This window comes from Empidonax traillii, unplaced genomic scaffold, assembly GCF_003031625.1.
Source record: "Empidonax traillii isolate 1590-97213 ecotype Southwest subspecies unplaced genomic scaffold, ASM303162v1 scaffold605:size788243, whole genome shotgun sequence".
Taxonomy (NCBI): Eukaryota; Metazoa; Chordata; class Aves; order Passeriformes; family Tyrannidae; genus Empidonax; species Empidonax traillii.
In genome coordinates this window covers 767,128-783,595 of record NW_020955798.1, presented here as the reverse complement: position 1 = coordinate 783,595, position 16,468 = coordinate 767,128, and the positions used below count along the sequence as shown (strand labels likewise).

The 16,468-nt window shown below is 38.4% G+C and overlaps 1 protein-coding gene across 4 annotated transcripts in view; it reads left to right on the top strand.

Annotated features, from left to right (window-relative positions):
• Nucleotides 1–246: 246 nt before the first annotated feature.
• The window catches only part of SCML2 (Scm polycomb group protein like 2), a 53,012-nt gene continuing 36,790 nt past the window's right edge, over nt 247–16,468 (top strand). For 2 of the 4 annotated variants that reach the window (XM_027898575.1, XM_027898574.1), the window contains exons 1-4: nt 247–336; nt 6,851–6,921; nt 11,084–11,318; nt 15,314–15,402. In XM_027898575.1, coding sequence (XP_027754376.1) covers nt 11,120–11,318; nt 15,314–15,402 — 288 coding nt within the window. In that variant the 5' untranslated portion in view covers nt 247–336; nt 6,851–6,921; nt 11,084–11,119. Of the gene's footprint in view, nt 337–6,850; nt 6,922–11,083; nt 11,319–15,313; nt 15,403–16,468 lie in introns of those variants that run through there. The other 2 variants (XM_027898571.1, XM_027898572.1) reach the window with 1 other exon arrangement.

The window sequence follows — 16,468 nt, the reverse complement described above, 5'->3', positions numbered from 1 at the left end:
ACTAGATTTATTCTGATAATGTGATATAAAGTAGTCAAAAACTCTGCTTTTTTATAGTGTTCAAAATATATTTCTCAATATATTTTGAAAGGAAAATAGTGTGGTGAATAAATTTAGAGTACCCTTTGATTATGCACTGAAATGAATAGAAGAATGTCAGTATTTGGAACAAGATACTCTGTATTGTTTGAAAGCATTCTGTGTTATGCTGAACATCGTTACGATGTGAATATTACATTTATTATGTAACGGAATCTTGTCTTTTAGATTCAAAGAATATTAAAAAAGAGAAAGATGGAAAGAATCAGCAGGCAAACAACCCGTCTTTAAAAAGTGGTAGGTATTGCAGCTGTCAGGTTATTAGTTAAGGTACGCTAAAAGAAAAAGTGTGTGTTGGGATCATACTATTTCCTGAGGCTTTTGGCACTGTCTTGGGTTATTATTGTTGGGTAGTTAAAAACATACCATCGCTTTTGTCTAACTCTGTTAGGAAAGTGTGTTTTGCTATAGAAGGTGATGGTTGAAACTGCTTGACTTGAGCTTGATATTTTTACTAACCAAGACAAGTACTCTTTGTATGTATAATAAAAGTTGCTGTGTAAATATTAATATTTTTAGTCTATTACTAATTTGTCTGTTCTTCTCATTGTGTATTTTTTAGTTTCATGCCTTTGTTGCTGAAGTTCTTTTCCCTTACCTTAATGTGTTTACTGCTGCCAAAGAAAGGATTTATGGTTTAATAGACTGAGTTTTTAGGATTGCTAACTGGATTAAATTGCATGAGATTCTAATTTTACTTCAAACAAAATATTTGAAAACAGAATTTGTGTTTTCGTAGTAAATTGAGGAAACTACACACTCGCCAGAAATAATCCAGATTCTTACTGAACTTGAACTCTGCTGTCCTCAACAGGTGCCATAAGGCAGCATATACATGAGACTGCTGTCAGTTTAGCTTTTGTGGGCTCAGTGAGAGGACAGGAGCACCCTTACATACCCTTCATATGTTCATGATGGTTGCTTGAATTTGGGACAGTAAGAAATGTCATCAGTACTATTGATTATTTGGGACAGTAAGAAATGTCATGAGTACTATTGACTTAAGCACAAAATCTCCTCAGGAGTTCTTGAAAAAATGTCACAGAGTTATTTAAACTCTCGCTCTGCTCACATTTCTGTACCCTCTGACTCCTGATAGATGGTCTGGTTCAGGGCTTTTCTTAGGTACCAGTGGAGAAGTTCCTTATGGGTAGCACAGTCACTAAACAAACATGCTGAGAGACCAACACGGTAGCTGAGTAGTTGAGGTGGTGACTTCACATAGAAGACACGATGCCTTGTTACCACCAGCCATAGTGGAGCCTTCTGCTGTGCCATTTACCAGACCTAGCTTTTCTGTTTATTGGGGTTCTAGCAGTTGCAGAATGGTCAAGGTTGGAAGGGACCACTAATAGTCATCTTAGTCCTGCAAGCAGAGTCCCCTAGAGTGCATTACTCAGATTTGTGTCTAGATGACTTTGGAATATCTCCAGAGAAGGAGACTCTACAACCTCTCTGGGCAACCTGTCATCTTTGTTATTTGTCCCTGTTACTTTGAGACAGAAAAGAAATTGTATTTGTGTCTTTTTCCCTCTTCTGCAGTGTAAAAGGAGCTCCAGTCAAACTGGACTCAGCATGTTTGTGTTTTAAAATAATGTTGTCTGGCAGATGGAACCCCATAGGGAACCCCCCCACCAGCAGTATGCTTTTCATATGTGGATAAGATAACCATATTTCATGAGTCACTGGAAAATGTCCCTGCCTCCTCCTGCAGCGGAGAACAAAGTGTTGAAAAAGCTTTGTGTAGAAGCAATGCTGAGCAGGCAAGCATTATTCAGTCATCTGTGCTCTTCCACTTGGGCTACATGTTAATCAAGTGTCTGGGCACTGAACCTACTCATGAAACCTGGGCTCAGTTCTGTCAGAGTGCCTTGCAAAATCTCTGATTTTCTACAGATGAGATGATAATTTTTATCCAGCGTTGTTGCTTTTTGGTGGCAAGAAAGCAGAACGAGCCTCTTGATGCTGGATGAAGAAAAATGCCTTACAATGCTTTGGGTTAATATCCAGGAAGTCTCCAGAGTTTCCAGGGGGATATGTGATAGGAAAAGTTGAAGAGGAGGGGAAACAGAGATACAGGTGAAAAAAATAGACCAAAGTGAGTAGAGAAAGACATGAGGAGGAGAAAAATTCTAACTGAATGATCACAGAAGAAGGTACATGTGGTACATATGATACATATACAGAATGATACAGAAGAAGGTACAAGGCATAAAGTGGTGTATGAAATACCTTACACTTAAACTACTGTATTTGCAAGTATGTAAATGAAAATTAGAAGGAAGTCTCATCTTTGAGGAAGAGAGGTTGTGGGATGAAGACTAGAAAAGATACTTCTGTATGTCCAAAGTCTCAGATGCATGCCAAGGGAACATTGGGGTGATAGAAGACGTGAAGTGCTCTATCTGCCCAAACAGTGTTTAGGCTGTGGTCATTCTGTATTAAACTAACATAAATAAACCAGGACCTTAATTCTGCCAATCTACAAGTGACGCTTAACTCATAGTTTAAATCTTCAAGTTAAATTTTGTAACACTTTTGACTTACACTAAACTGAAGCATTATGTACAGTGGAAGACAGGGAGCACTTCATCAAACTGGACATTCACATATTTGTCATAGCAGGTATGGCACCTCTGCTCTGAGAGTGCTGAGGTAGTTGACTGATGTCACTGTGAGGCTTCTTGCTCATTTTGGAGAAGTCATAGTGATTGAGGAAGTTTCATGATAACTGGAAAAGGTAAAACAGTATGCCCACTGTCAAGAAGGACAATAAGGGAGCACCTGGGGAATTACAGGCTGGTATGCCTGATACAATTCTTTAGGAAGACTGTGGAGAAAACCCTCCTGGAAGTCATTTCCAAGCAAATAAAGGACAAGGATGGAGTTTTGAACAGCTGAGATGGATTTCCCAAGTGTGAACCGTACATGACTGATTACCTTTTGTTGTGATTCTGTAAACAAGGGGAGAGCAGTGAATGTTGTTCATCTCTACTTCAGCAAGGCTTTCTGTATAGTTTGTGTAGTTCCTTTCAGCCAAACTAGTGAGATGTGGTTTGGATAGGTGGATGAACAATTGACTAGGCTGCCAGGCAGTGCAAGGTCCATCTGGCAGCTGGTAGCTTGTGGCATTTCTTAGAGGTCAAGGCTAGAGCTGATGCTATTTTACACTTCGCTGTCAGAGGGGACGATGGGACAGAACACATTGTCAAACCAGTTTGTGGTCAATGTCTCATGAGAAGGAGTAGACTGTAGGCTGGAAAGCAGGACTGCTCTTCATATGTACTTGCTTATGCCAAGGAAACGGGATGACAGGAGCACTTTGGGATTCAAAGGTGAATGGAGAGTCTCTCCCAGCCTCAGGCAGACTGGACCCTGGCAGCAGCCTAGGAGGTAAGCTGGCTGCCTGGAAAGGAATTTAGCAGGAAAGGCCCTGGAGCCCTGGCAGGCAGAGAGCTGAGTGTGGACCTGCAGTGTGCTCTTGTGGTGAAAGACAACAACTGCATAGGGATCCTGTCAGCAGGAGTGCAGGCAGCAGGCTGGGAGGAGGGATTCGCTGCTTTGGGGTATTTCAGAGACTGCATCTGGAGAACCATGCTCACTTTTGATCTGCGCGGTGCAGGGAAGGCACTTCTGTACTGGAACCGGCTGGCTGTCCACCAAAAAAAGGAAGGTACTGGAATGCAAGAAGTAAGCAAAAAAAGTGATATGGAAACCAGAAAAAAATTTTTTTCTGCTAAAAGAAAAAAAAGCTTGTGGGAAATAGTCTTGCTGTCTTCAATTACCTGACAGGCAGCTGTAGAGAGGGCTCAGCTAGGCTTTTCTGAGGTGCAATGGAAGGAGAAGCGACAAATAACTGGCTGGAGCATAAGAAATTCCTCCTTGATGGAAGGAAAAAAATCTTCACATTGAGGCTGATGGAATCCTAGAGGAGCAGGAGGCTGAACTAGAGACCTCCTGGTGTTCCTTTTACCTTGAGTTACTTTAGGATTGGCAGGTTTGACAAGAAGTGATAGGGTATTGGTATGGCATTGCAGAGAGCATCAAGGGTCATTGACCCATGGGTCATTGCCAGTAATGCAGGCAACTGGGGCATAAACAATTTCCTTAGTTTTTAAATTAATCAGACTTTTTGCCCATGCTGCTTGTTTTGAATCACTATTTTAGAGCCTCACTCCTGTGTTATAAAAGTTTCTGGTGTGTTGTGGATTTTTTTTTTGTTTGTTTTTTTTTTTTTTTCTGCCCCCCCCTTCACCTTTACCGTACATGCTGATTTGTTCTTCAGTGTAAAATTTCCTTCTCTCTCGTTTTCACTTTGCTGATGGGTTATAAAGTTGTGCTTGTTGCATAACAAGTTTTTCTTGAGCTGTTTAATTCAGCCTGCAGATTTGAGTGTGAAGAGAAGTGCATGTTAAATCATTTAGTGTGAGCTGATTTTTGAAAGATTTTCTAGTTGTCAGAAGCTGCATGTTTTCAGGGGCTTCAGAATTAGAAATATATATATAATACAGCTTCCTCTTTACCTCTACACACTGAGAATACAGAGAAGCTTTTGTGTAGGTATTTTTTTCAATGTGATTGTCTTTCTAGAGATGCATCTTACATGTTGCAAACATACATGCGTCTCTTATTTCTATGACTGCAGTAATTAAATGATAATTAGCACCATCTCTGAGAGCTTGGCTCTGATTTAATGCAGTGTATCTTCACAGGTGGAGAGGTTCTAATTTTAACTCCAGGACATTTCTGCATGATGCAAGAGCTTTTGATAGCCAGGATTTAAAGCAAAGAGCCAGGCAATGTTGTTTTACTCTTGGCTTTATTTGCAGCTGGCTGCTTGTGTTACCTTACTTTTCTTTCTAGTAAATGATCCCTGGAAAAAACAAGACTGTTTCCCTCTGTATTTTTGGGTCATTGCACCAAATTTACAGTCCTGTTATAAAAACTGAGATTATTTGGGAAATGCTGGTATGTAATTTTTTTGGAGGAGGTGATTGGGGGTTTCTCCTGGTAAAAGATGCTATCTCTGATCAATGTTTATACAGTCCTTAACCCAGAGAGGCTCTTATTCATGATTACAGCTTTTACATCATTTTAGCTCTGAGACAGCTGGGACACAGCTAATATATTTTTGCCAGATTTAATTTTATTGAGTTAGGTAGTTTGTTAAGGCAAACTCTGATTAAAACCCAAAATTTTAAAAACTTTTTTGTGAATCAGAAGGCAACCTCAAGTTTTATTATTAGGCTCCAAGAAGAACTTTTATAAGATGAAACCTTGCTAGCAGTTCATCATGTTCAGTTTTTGCACCTTCCTTGGTCTGTTAATGAGAAGAGCAACAAATCTGGAGCTTACTTTCTGGAGAAGGCTCTGAAGAGCCATTTCTGCCTTCCTGAAATACAAATATCTAACATATGCTGAGGTTAACATACCCTGCCTTTTCTGAGTAATACAATATCGAGGTTACTGTATAAATATACGAATATAATTTTCATTCCAAAATAGGTAGACTCCCAAGATGTTGTATGTAAATGTGTTTGTTACCAGCCTTCATGTACGACAGACCACGAAATTAACAGCTTTTGAGATTTCACTGACTTATTGCTGACTTCTCAAATACCTAACAAGCATATGGCTTCTGCAGTACCAAGGACAAATAATTTGTACACCTTTGAGTGTTATGCCGAAAAAAGAGGATCTCATCAGGCCAAGGGGACAGTCTAAATGCTGTGCTAGTGCAGGCACACTCTGCCTTTGAACCACCATGCATATTTCACCAAGAATTTTGCTATGGGCTGTGTGGATGACTGTTGCTGAGCCACTGGGTGGCATCACTGCATCATTTTGAAGTTCAGGAGTAATTTATTATTCAGGAACATCAGAAAGATGTCAGCTGCGAGAAAAACGAGAAAAATAGGCGAAATAACTCGGATAATTTAGTAACAGAAATATTAGCTGTGCCATTGAAGCTTTTCTCTTACACTTTATATTAATTTAATTAACGCTTAGTTGTATCTTTGATGTTAGAACTTCATGGTTTTCCATTCATGCAAATCTGATAACACTGATTAAATCAAATGCAGAGTACACTTGCCCATACACGTAAACAATACCACTCTTAACACTGGGAAAAACCCCATGATTCTGTTTCTTAATGTTGCCATAATGTTTACCTGTAATTGCCATAATACTTAATATTCTACAAAGAGAAACCTTTATCAGACTTCAGATGAAAAGAGGCAAAGATGCAGTTTGGAAAGCTTTTGCTTTCTAGTGGACTGGGGATAGTGTTCATAATATACATTTCAACAGAATCTATATGTCTGTTTTTTAGTGTGTATCACCTCAGTACTCATATCAATCCTGCTGTTAAGGGAACTAAGATATAGAAAGGCTAATGTGATTTATACAAGGATGCTCAGGAGATCCTTATGGAGAGAACTGAATCTAGGTATCCTGACTTGTATATTTTTGTATGTGGACCACAAAAAAAAAAAATTTGGGAAGGTTTATATTAATTTTGCCTATTTTGTGATCACCCCTGTAAATTAATGGTACTCTTGAAACTCCTTTGAAGATTGTATATTTCCAAGGTAGAGTTTCCATTTGAGAGCAATTCTATTCTTGAAAGACAAAGGTATTCTACAAAATAGTTGGGTTATTTTGTCCCTTTCTTTCCCCAACTCCCCTTTTAATTTAAGTTCCATTTTAAAACTGTGTATATGGTCTTTTTTTATCTTATGTCTTCCAGAGCAGTTTAATTGGGATGACTATCTGAAAGAGACTGAATCAGTAGCTGCCCCTCTACATTGTTTCAGACAGGTATGCCAGATACTCTTTTGCAAGTGTGTGTGTATGTATGTATGCCTGTTATAGAGTGATCCTGGAGCAACTTTTATGGTTAGACTTCCCATTTGACTCCTTTTGATCTCTACTTATCAGTAGCTTACAGTTTTGGCAGATGAGAGCTACAGAAGTTTTTCATTCTTGGTTTCTGCCTCAAGCCAAACTTTGAGGGTTTCATTAAAATTGTATCTTTGGACTCTGGTTTCTTTAAAAAAAAAGACTAGTTAGTGAAAATAGATAGTCTTATCAGAAATAAAAAATATTCTCTACCTTTTTCAGCAGTCTTAGAGATACCATGGATTTAATGAGAATTAAAAATTTTGCTGATCATCAGAGGAGCCTTTCCTCTGCCCCGTTTCTGAAAGATGCCTTTCAGTTCTGTCTAGCAACAAGATGTGTGCTTAGCAGAGTTTAGTGACCACTTCTTCCCTGTTAATTTTTTCTCATTCTGAGCAGAGTGCTTTTTACTAAGGAGTAACAGATATTGAAGTTAAAAAAAAATCAAGGGGAATATATGGGAATACAAAGGAAATATTGGATTTATAACAAAGGGTGTTTAGTGTACAATTTTATATCTTACACTGTAGCCTACAAGTTTGATTCCCCCCTGCCTGATGGTTTGATACGTATTTGTAGGTGCAGTTTAAGTCTACCATCTTGTGTGAGCTGATGACCTCCCGTTATTCGCCCTCTGGAGACTGAGTCGATCTCTGCAGGCATTTTTCTCTCTGTAGAGGGAGTCAGGGCTGGTGTTCTCCCAAGCTGAGGAGTATCTTGTCTGTGTAATAGGATGTGTTTTGGTCTGTATACCTTCACTGTGTTAGGAAGACAGCTGCTGAAGGAATTGGATAGTTCAGGTTGATAGAAGTGTAATAGGTGTGACAAGCAGTGCATGTCTAGTTTAGTGGCTTGGGCACACTCAGAAAGTGTCTTCTAGGGTGTGTGTGTTGATAGTCTGACTGTACTGTAAATGATACTGGCCTGCAGTGGGGGACCAAATAAAAAGCAACACAAATGAAATAGTCTGAGGAGGGGAGGAACTGTCATTCAGTGAGTCTAAAGTAGGTGCAGGAATGGAGAATAAGGAGAGAGAAACACAGGTGGTAGCATTTCCTCATGCTAAATCTTGAATCTCAGCTTGCTCTTTGCAGATAAGGATAAAGGGCAAAGAGCCCCTTGCATGCTTTCAATGAGACATGGCTAAGAGGAGTGGTGTCGATAACTCTGTGTGAGTGGAGGTTCAGAAATTAATTTCACAGTATGTGTTTTTCACAGTGGATACCAGCTCAAGGCAGAGACCTCAAACTCTGCTTGGATAGAGGCAGAGGGTGGTAGCATATCCCTGGATCATCCTGAGGTTAATGCCATACTCACAGACCATAAACCGCCATGTATGCTCCCAAGAAATGTAGCTGCTGCAGGAAGCTGCTCTGAAGCTGCTCAAAGGCTCTGTGTGCCTTTTTTGCATCTCCCTCTTCCCTACTAATGCTCAGGAAGTCCAAACTGAACAACCAAATAACACCTTAAATAGAGGTGCTTAGCTGACATGCACTGACGGAGATAAATCTAAGTGACCTGGATTGCTTAAGGAGTGTGTGGGTTGGAAAGATGAGCTTTAATTTATGTGCATAGCAAAATTCAAAACAATTTACATATGCAGTTTTTCAGTTTTTCTAAGAGTCGACCTTTAAGTAGAAAGTGATATGGAATGTTGATTAGTGCATAGCTAGATCCTCTCACTACATAACGTTTGCAGATTTTAGAACCTAAAGTGCTTGTGCTTTGTATAGGACTAATTTGACTTTTATTGGGTTACACATGAATTTTATGTGTCATTATCTATATAATGCAAATAAATACATTCTGCTGTGGCCAGCCAGAAAATAAAGAGCAGAGAGGAACATAATTTGACAACTATATCCAGAATTTGTGACTTTTGGGAATTCTAGAAGTTTAAATTTTGCAGTAATTAAAAATGACCTGGGGAACAATAAATTAAAGTCTCTACCATAAATTAAGACACAGGCACAGACAGCTAATGGAAATTGATTGAAGTATTTATCTTAATTTAGAAGGTATTTTATCTGTTGCTTTAAGTTGTTTTTAATTACTACTTAAAATTTTGATGCATTTTGCATCCCATTCTCTTGCCTTAAAACTTCTTTTGAAGCAGTTGAAAATTTTAAACATAAAAGCTCAGTCCCTTGTGATTTGAGCAGAACTTTGAACGAGGCTGTTACTGAATGGGTTTTGTTATTTTTCTGTAAGGACAAACTAGCATGGAAGAGTTACCTTTTTAGTAGAATGCCTTGAGTTATTGGTATTTAAACAAGCTCGCCTTTTCGGCAAACAAAAAAACAAACTCCCCAATTTCTCAATTTCTGTTGCTTTTCCTGGTAGTAGAAAATAACAGCTTGACAAGCAATATCCTGAAATTGAATTGCCCTTTAAATTTAATATGCTCAGGCTCCCCTTTCAGACAGCCTGCTGTCTGAGTGCAGCATTGGCAGATGCTTCGCTCAGCATTCACTGAATGTTGCTCGCCGCTGGTTTTTGAGCTCGGGCTCCTCCAGGGCTCCTGCTGTCGATAAAGGGTGTGTTGTAAATAGTGCACCTGTACAACATAGCAAGTAGAGGAAGGTGTATTTCAAACATTCAAATGTGATGGAGAAAAAATATCACTAACACTTGTTGCAGTAGCAGTTTTGTTCAGTCTTTTCCTGCATCCCCAGAGAGATAGTGCACCCTTGTCTGCTTACTAGGGGATCCCTGCCTGACCTGCTCAGGTGGGCAGAAGGGGACATAGGAATCCTGTGAGTGTCAATGCCCATGGTTTTGGGTATTCAACCTGCTTCCTGTATTAGAATTTAGATTGTGTTAGTCTGTATGGGATAGCTACTGGGTTTAAATGTCATGGCTGCTTACAGTGGTGTCTGCATTCAAAAACAACTTTGTACTGAAGTATTGCAGAAAAGAGCTTCCAAGGGTGATAGGAGAATAGTTATCATCTCCTAAGAGAAACTTTAGTGCTTGATTTCCTTGCCTCATTGAATGGGTGCTGAGAAAAGGCCAGATTGCTCTCTGTAAATACACTGTAGGTGTTGTTATTTGCAAAAGCGCAAAAGGAATTTAAATTATAGTGTTGGCAAAAAATTCCATTCGTAAATTTAGGAGGCATCTAAAGAGCATAGTGAGAAGCATTCAATACTCCATAGTGTTAATACAAAGTTTTAAACATCATTAGGTGATGTAATTGTCTACAATTCCACAGAAAGCAAGTAATCAGACTGTGATCCAGTCAATCTCTGCCAGTAGTGTTGATACATGAGTAAAAAATATTCTTTTTTGTTCATTCTTAGCATGTGTCAAAGTTCTGCTCAAAGACCAAGTTGGATTTGTAACATTTTTTTCCTTATGCTAGTTAAATTGGCATTTCATTGTGTGTTATTGGTTATATTCAGTTCTCTAGGAATAAGCACAAGCTGCAGGTTTTGTCTTAGTATAGAAGTTTTATATGACTGTTTTTTCTTTCTGTAAAATGTTAGCACTAACTCCTTTTTCTGTCTTCTTTCTTTGTATGGTAAGCTTTTTTTGATGCAGAAATTCTTACCTTGAGCTTTTGTAGTGCTTAGGACAGTAGGGTCCAAATTTTCTTTATATTTCTGAAATATTATTACCATGAGGATAACTGTTTCTTTTTAACTGAAAGATAATAAACCTTGTGAGTTGACAGGGTTGTTTCCCACAATGGGTGGGGGTTTTTTTGTGCGTGTGTTGGTTTGTGTTTTGCTTTTTGGTTTTTTGTGTGTTGAATGTCAAGTTTCTCAATGTCTTTGTTTTCCATTCACTTAAAGTATTAGTCTCACTGCTCCTCATCTTTATGTTCATATCTTCATCAGAATTCCGTTGTTACCCCTCTTAGTGGGATTATCTTTTTAGAAATCAGTCATGTTTATGCAGTTGGTAGGTTATCCAGCTGCATTTTGTGACTTACTGCTAAACACTCAAAGTTCAAAAGTTTCTTCATATTTATCACTTATATGATATGTTTGGATGGATGAAAGCTGTATGTTGAACAGACTGGTGAATTTAGCAATGCTAACATCAATAAGAAAAAGTCTTTTACCTTTTACTGTAGTCTAGAATTCCACCTACGAACGATTTCAAAGTTGGTATGAAACTGGAAGCCCGTGATCCTCGCAATGTTACCTCAGTTTGTATAGCTACAGTCATTGGAATCACTGGTGCCAGGCTAAGGTTGCGGCTGGATGGAAGTGACAACAAAAATGATTTTTGGAGGCTTGTGGATTCCTCAGACATACAGCCCATCGGGACCTGTGAAAAGAAAGGGGGCATGCTCCAGCCTCCGCTGGGTAAGAGACAAAGCTTCTGAACGAGTGTGTGTGGAGGATTGCTTTCATGACATTGAATTTACCTTTTCGTCTTGGCTAATTCAATAGTATTAACATTTCACCAAACCATTATTTAATTGAAACAGAAGTAAGCAAACTACTTCAGGCTAATTGAATTGTGACTTATTTTTGGATTCTTCTGACATGAGAATGAGCATTTTTGTTGTTTTGTTGGGGGGAGGGTGTTGTTGGTTGGTTTTTATTTTTTAATAGTCTCTTAAATGGGAGAGTCTTACAACTTTCTTAATGAGCAGATACAGAGTCATGTACCCATTCTGTAAATACTCCCTGTAACCTGCCTTACAAGTGTACAGTGTTTTGTTGCGTGATGCCACGTGTGCTCCTGTTGGGAGCCCTTGGAAAGAGCTGGGGGAACTTGCCCTTATATTCTTCATCAGTGCATTCAAACAGCCATGGAGAGGGCACTGGCTGCTACCGGCCTGGGAAGCCTCAGCAGCATTGCCAGAGGCACTTCCCTGCAGGGCAGTTGGGATGTTTCCTCAGGCACTGAGCGATTTGGTTGTATTCTGGGAAAGGCAGCACAGGGTCAGTTTAGTGTAGAATTAAAACGTTCTGCTCTGAGGTGGGAAAAGTAGCACTCCAGAGTTCTGGCAAACTGCAGTCTTGTATTGCAGGTCATTCTCATCACCTCTAATGGACACATGTTCTGGGGTGTCAGACCAGTGTGTCATAGCTAGTTTGTAAGCACAAAGAATGCTTGTGAGCAGGATGTATTTTTCTTATGCTTAGAAATAGCATGCAGAATTTCTTTTGCCCTCTGTGAGCAATGGGTTTCCCCAGACTGAGAAATAGGGCTTGGGCTTAGTCTTATTGAGGGAGTTTATTAAATAGGGAACTGTACAAAGGAATTCCTCACTACCTGATGAATAGTCAGAGTTAACTTTGAATAAACTACTAGGGGTAGTAAAGCGTGACGTTGCCTTTCTTTGCTGTGATTAACCTGTATATTTAGATCTCCATTCTTGTACTGTATTTGTTATAGCTTAAACTTCTACATGTGGAAATCTTTAAAGATTTCACGTTGGTCTGAAAATAGTTTTGCTTTTAGGAAGGAGGAAAATTAATAGCCAAAATTTACCTGAAAACTCACTCACCTGTTACCCTGTTCAGTAATTTTTAGAAGAAGTGAGAAATAACGTTCTTAATATAAGATATTAATTGTGTGCAGAAACTGGTTGCTGATGGTTTTTCATCTTATGAACCTACTTCTGATTTGGTGTCATCAGTAATTCTTACAGATTTCTCATCAGACATTTAGTGAGGATAAGTATTATTTCTCTTAGTAGCCTCTCAAAAACTTGTCATCCCAGTTTATTAGCAACTTTCAGTTCTTCTATTTGAAAGACAAAGTGAAAAGTCTCGTTTCACTTCAGCATGAAACTTGATTTGCTTGTAGAGAGAGAGAGACATAGGAGCAGTTGACATAACCATTAAGATTCTTCACAGAGATTATAGAGGTAAATTTTTGTGCTGTTGTGTTCCTTCAGGAACACAAGAAAAGCAATGCAATCAGGGTGCCAGTCTAGAAAAATATTATTAGGATAGATACAGTTTAGGCCCAGAAGAGCTTTTTTTTTTCCTTCTCTCCTGTGGATATGTAGAGGTTTTTAATGAAAACACTGAAAATTCTTGTCATTGGAGGAAAAGATTTTTTTTTTTTTTGAGGAGTTTCTCAGTTTAACCTCTCTGAAGTTCTTGATATAACCTTGTAGAATTAATGAAGTGATACCAGTATGGAAAAGGGAAGAGTACACCAGTTCCTTCAGCTGCGCATATGTACAGTGTTAAATATATGGCTTCAGGAACATAGTGCTTTTTAAAATGTGTTTCTAAACCAGTCTGATGAATAAAACAACTCCAGTTATGTATAATGGGGGCAGTCAATTCATTAAGAAGCAAAACTTTCCACGGTTATCAGTAGAAAGGTTGATGCCTTCTTCTCAGATACTGTTTCTTACTCCTTATTTGATCAGGCTGTTTGTGCAGCACCTCACAAGCAGTTGTTTTCCTGCGTCCAGGCATGTAAGCTTACCTGCCCACTGAACAATTGCTGGTTATTCAGAAAAGAATGTGAGTGCCATTATTTTGTTCCTCCTACCCTAGATTTTTCTAGAGATAGGCTGAATTCCAGCAATCAAACATTCTGGCACACCTAGATAAATTTTTGAAAAAGCGTTTTTGGCACTTGTACAGCATCCTGTTCCTGGGCAAAGCTGGGAGCTAATTGGGTGTATAATTACCTCCTGTTAGACATTTAAGCAACTGAATTTTTTTTTTTCCTAAGTAGTAGGGAACCTTCTGGATACTAATGTTCTGCTTCTATCATAATAACTAGATAAAACAGTCCCTCCTACCTGATTTTTACATGAGTTTAATTATGCATGTTACATACAATTTTTGAGAAAGTGATTATTGTAGTAAGGGGCTCCTTTCCCAGCCTCTATTTTCCATAGGTGAGCGTTTTGTTGTTGAGATCTTAATGTTCTGAACAAATTATAATGCAGACAGCATTTTCTCTGGTTTTACCAGAACGACTTTAAGGCCAAATGAAGTGAATTGAAACTTTCGTTTAGTTGTCATTCCTCTGTCTTGCTTGTATCTGTTTTCTGGGCAAGCTAGCTGGGAATATTGTGTTTCAGTAACCACACATGTTTAGGTTGTATAAAGACTCTGGTATGAAACCAGGCCTAAAAATCAGCTCAGCAGTCCTCAAATTATGACACCATTTATCACATACAAGCTTTACATTCATCTGAGTGTTGCATAGGTGGTTCCAACGTGAACACTGTTTATTCAACAGAAGGTAGCTTAAAGCTATGAGCTAAAGAAGCATTATAGCATATAATCCAATTTTAGATGAGTAAATGATTTAACTTATCAAGAATTGCAGATATGTTCTGCCTTTCGAGTTAGTTTTTTGGGAGAATTGTTCAGGCTCAGTTGTGAGGGAACTTGTCAGTTCCTGGCAGATTCTGGTACTATTTGCTTTATGGAAAAAATTCCAATTTGCTCTGTTATGTCTATTTTTCTGTAGAACTGTGCCAGACATATAACTGCTAAAGATGCAGAAAAAAATGTCCACTGTGTCTGTTATCTTACTCATTACTTTAAAACATTTATTTGGAAAGCACAGAAAGCAAAAATATTTTTTTGTGTTTTTTGGTTTTTCTTTTAACTGGAAAGTAGTTGATTATAAGGAAAGATATCTGGAATGAGAATCTTTTCAGCCAAACCTTTGTTCTACTTAATAAAGTAGTTCATCTAAATATACTTGATTGTTGTTTGTGCTTTGTATTCACTTTAATGAAGAATAATAAAGTAGAAAGATCTTCTGATTTATGTTTTCCAATATGATACACATACTTGCTAAAATAATTGTATTTTTTCTTCACTCTTAGACATTCTTTGGTTTTTATGGCTATCAATATTTTTGTTTTAATGGGGTAGGGAAAAGAAACCAGTTATTCTTTTTTTTTTTTTTTTTTTCCTGTGGTCTAAAAGAGTGACAAGATTCTCAAAAATAAAAAGGTATCTCCTCAATAAATGAGATGGAACAGAGGATGCTGTTTTGGAATGAGAAAAAAAGCAGACCTGAAGAGAAAGCTAAGGTGCTTGTGCTGGGGAGGTTCCCCTGGACCAGGGACTGTGTGGAACAACCTTATGAACTACTGTGCTAGAACTTGCATGTTGTTAAATCCCAAAAGTTTATCTGTAATATCCCTCTGTATGATTCTGCAGGCCAGTCACTCAGAGTGGAAATGCATAGCACAGCTTTCTGTACCACAGACAACCATGTTCATTCCTTCTTGACTGCTTTTGTTTTGGCCAGGTCTAAAATAGAGGGATGAGGCATTAGTGAAACAGGCGTTAGATCCTTCTCCTCCTATTGTGTATTACAGACTGAAAGTAGGGCTGTTTGTTTGTTTGTTACTCAGGGTTCCAGATGAATGCATCATCTTGGCCAACGTTTCTCTTAAGAACTCTCAATGGAGCCGAAATGGCACCTGCAGCATTCTTTAAGAAGGTAAGAAGAAAGGCACTTTTAGTAAACAATTTCCTATCAGTTGGTCCATGGTTACATTTTTTAGTGAGGATGCCAAGATATTACCCTGTTTTCTGCGGTGCAGACAGGGAAGGCAAGACTATTATTTAAAATTACTTGGGACTGGATTGACAAGCTGCAGAGCTAGACAGAGAGCAATCTGCTACTAGTCCATTGAGATGGGTATTTCTTTTCCTGAGCTGAGACTTCAAAGTATGGTGTGTTATTTAGAAATATTGTGTTTGCTCACTTTTTGTCTCACAGATTTTAGATACAATGCATATCACATTTCTTAGCAGCACTGTACTTGTGATTGTGCACAGGAGTTAAAAAAAAATAATGGAAAATGAGAGCTGTTGAAATATAGTGGTACTTGGAAGGGTTTTGTTAAACCTTTTTATTGGACACATACTCGGCATTTAAAATGTAGCGAGAAAGTAGTTGAAAATAGCAGAAAAGGCTGTTCAGTTTTTTAAACATGACTCTCAAGTAAGTTACCATGAAACAGGAAAAACTATATAAAAACAAAAGTAATATTAAAGTGACTCGTTGGTTCAATTTTTTGTTGAGGTGATAAAACCCTGCTGTCACATTGAGTGTCTTAATTTTGGATACTGAGAGTGATACTGACAACTATGTCAGCAAATCAAACAGTTGGATTCAGACCAGCAATCACATCACTTGGTGTTAACTTCATATAATTATCATTTTTTTAGATAAGATTATATAACTTTTCTGAGGTGTGATGAGCCATGCTTCTCTGGGCTAGCACATTTGAGATGGGTTTGAATAACAAGGTTCTTGAGGTGGTGATTGGTGTTCCATTGGATCACAGCTCCTGCTGTGGAGGTACATGTATGCTGGTCACATAGGCTTGATTTTTGTTTTTCTTTTGTCCACTTGGAATTGGTCTAAGGCCAACTGAGTTAGCAGATGCCTCTAAATAATGTCCAATGCTAATGAATTTTTCATGGATTAATTGAGAGGTAAAGCTTTTACCAGACAGTTATCAGTCCCCAGAAATATCCGTGCTCTGCAAACCTCCTAT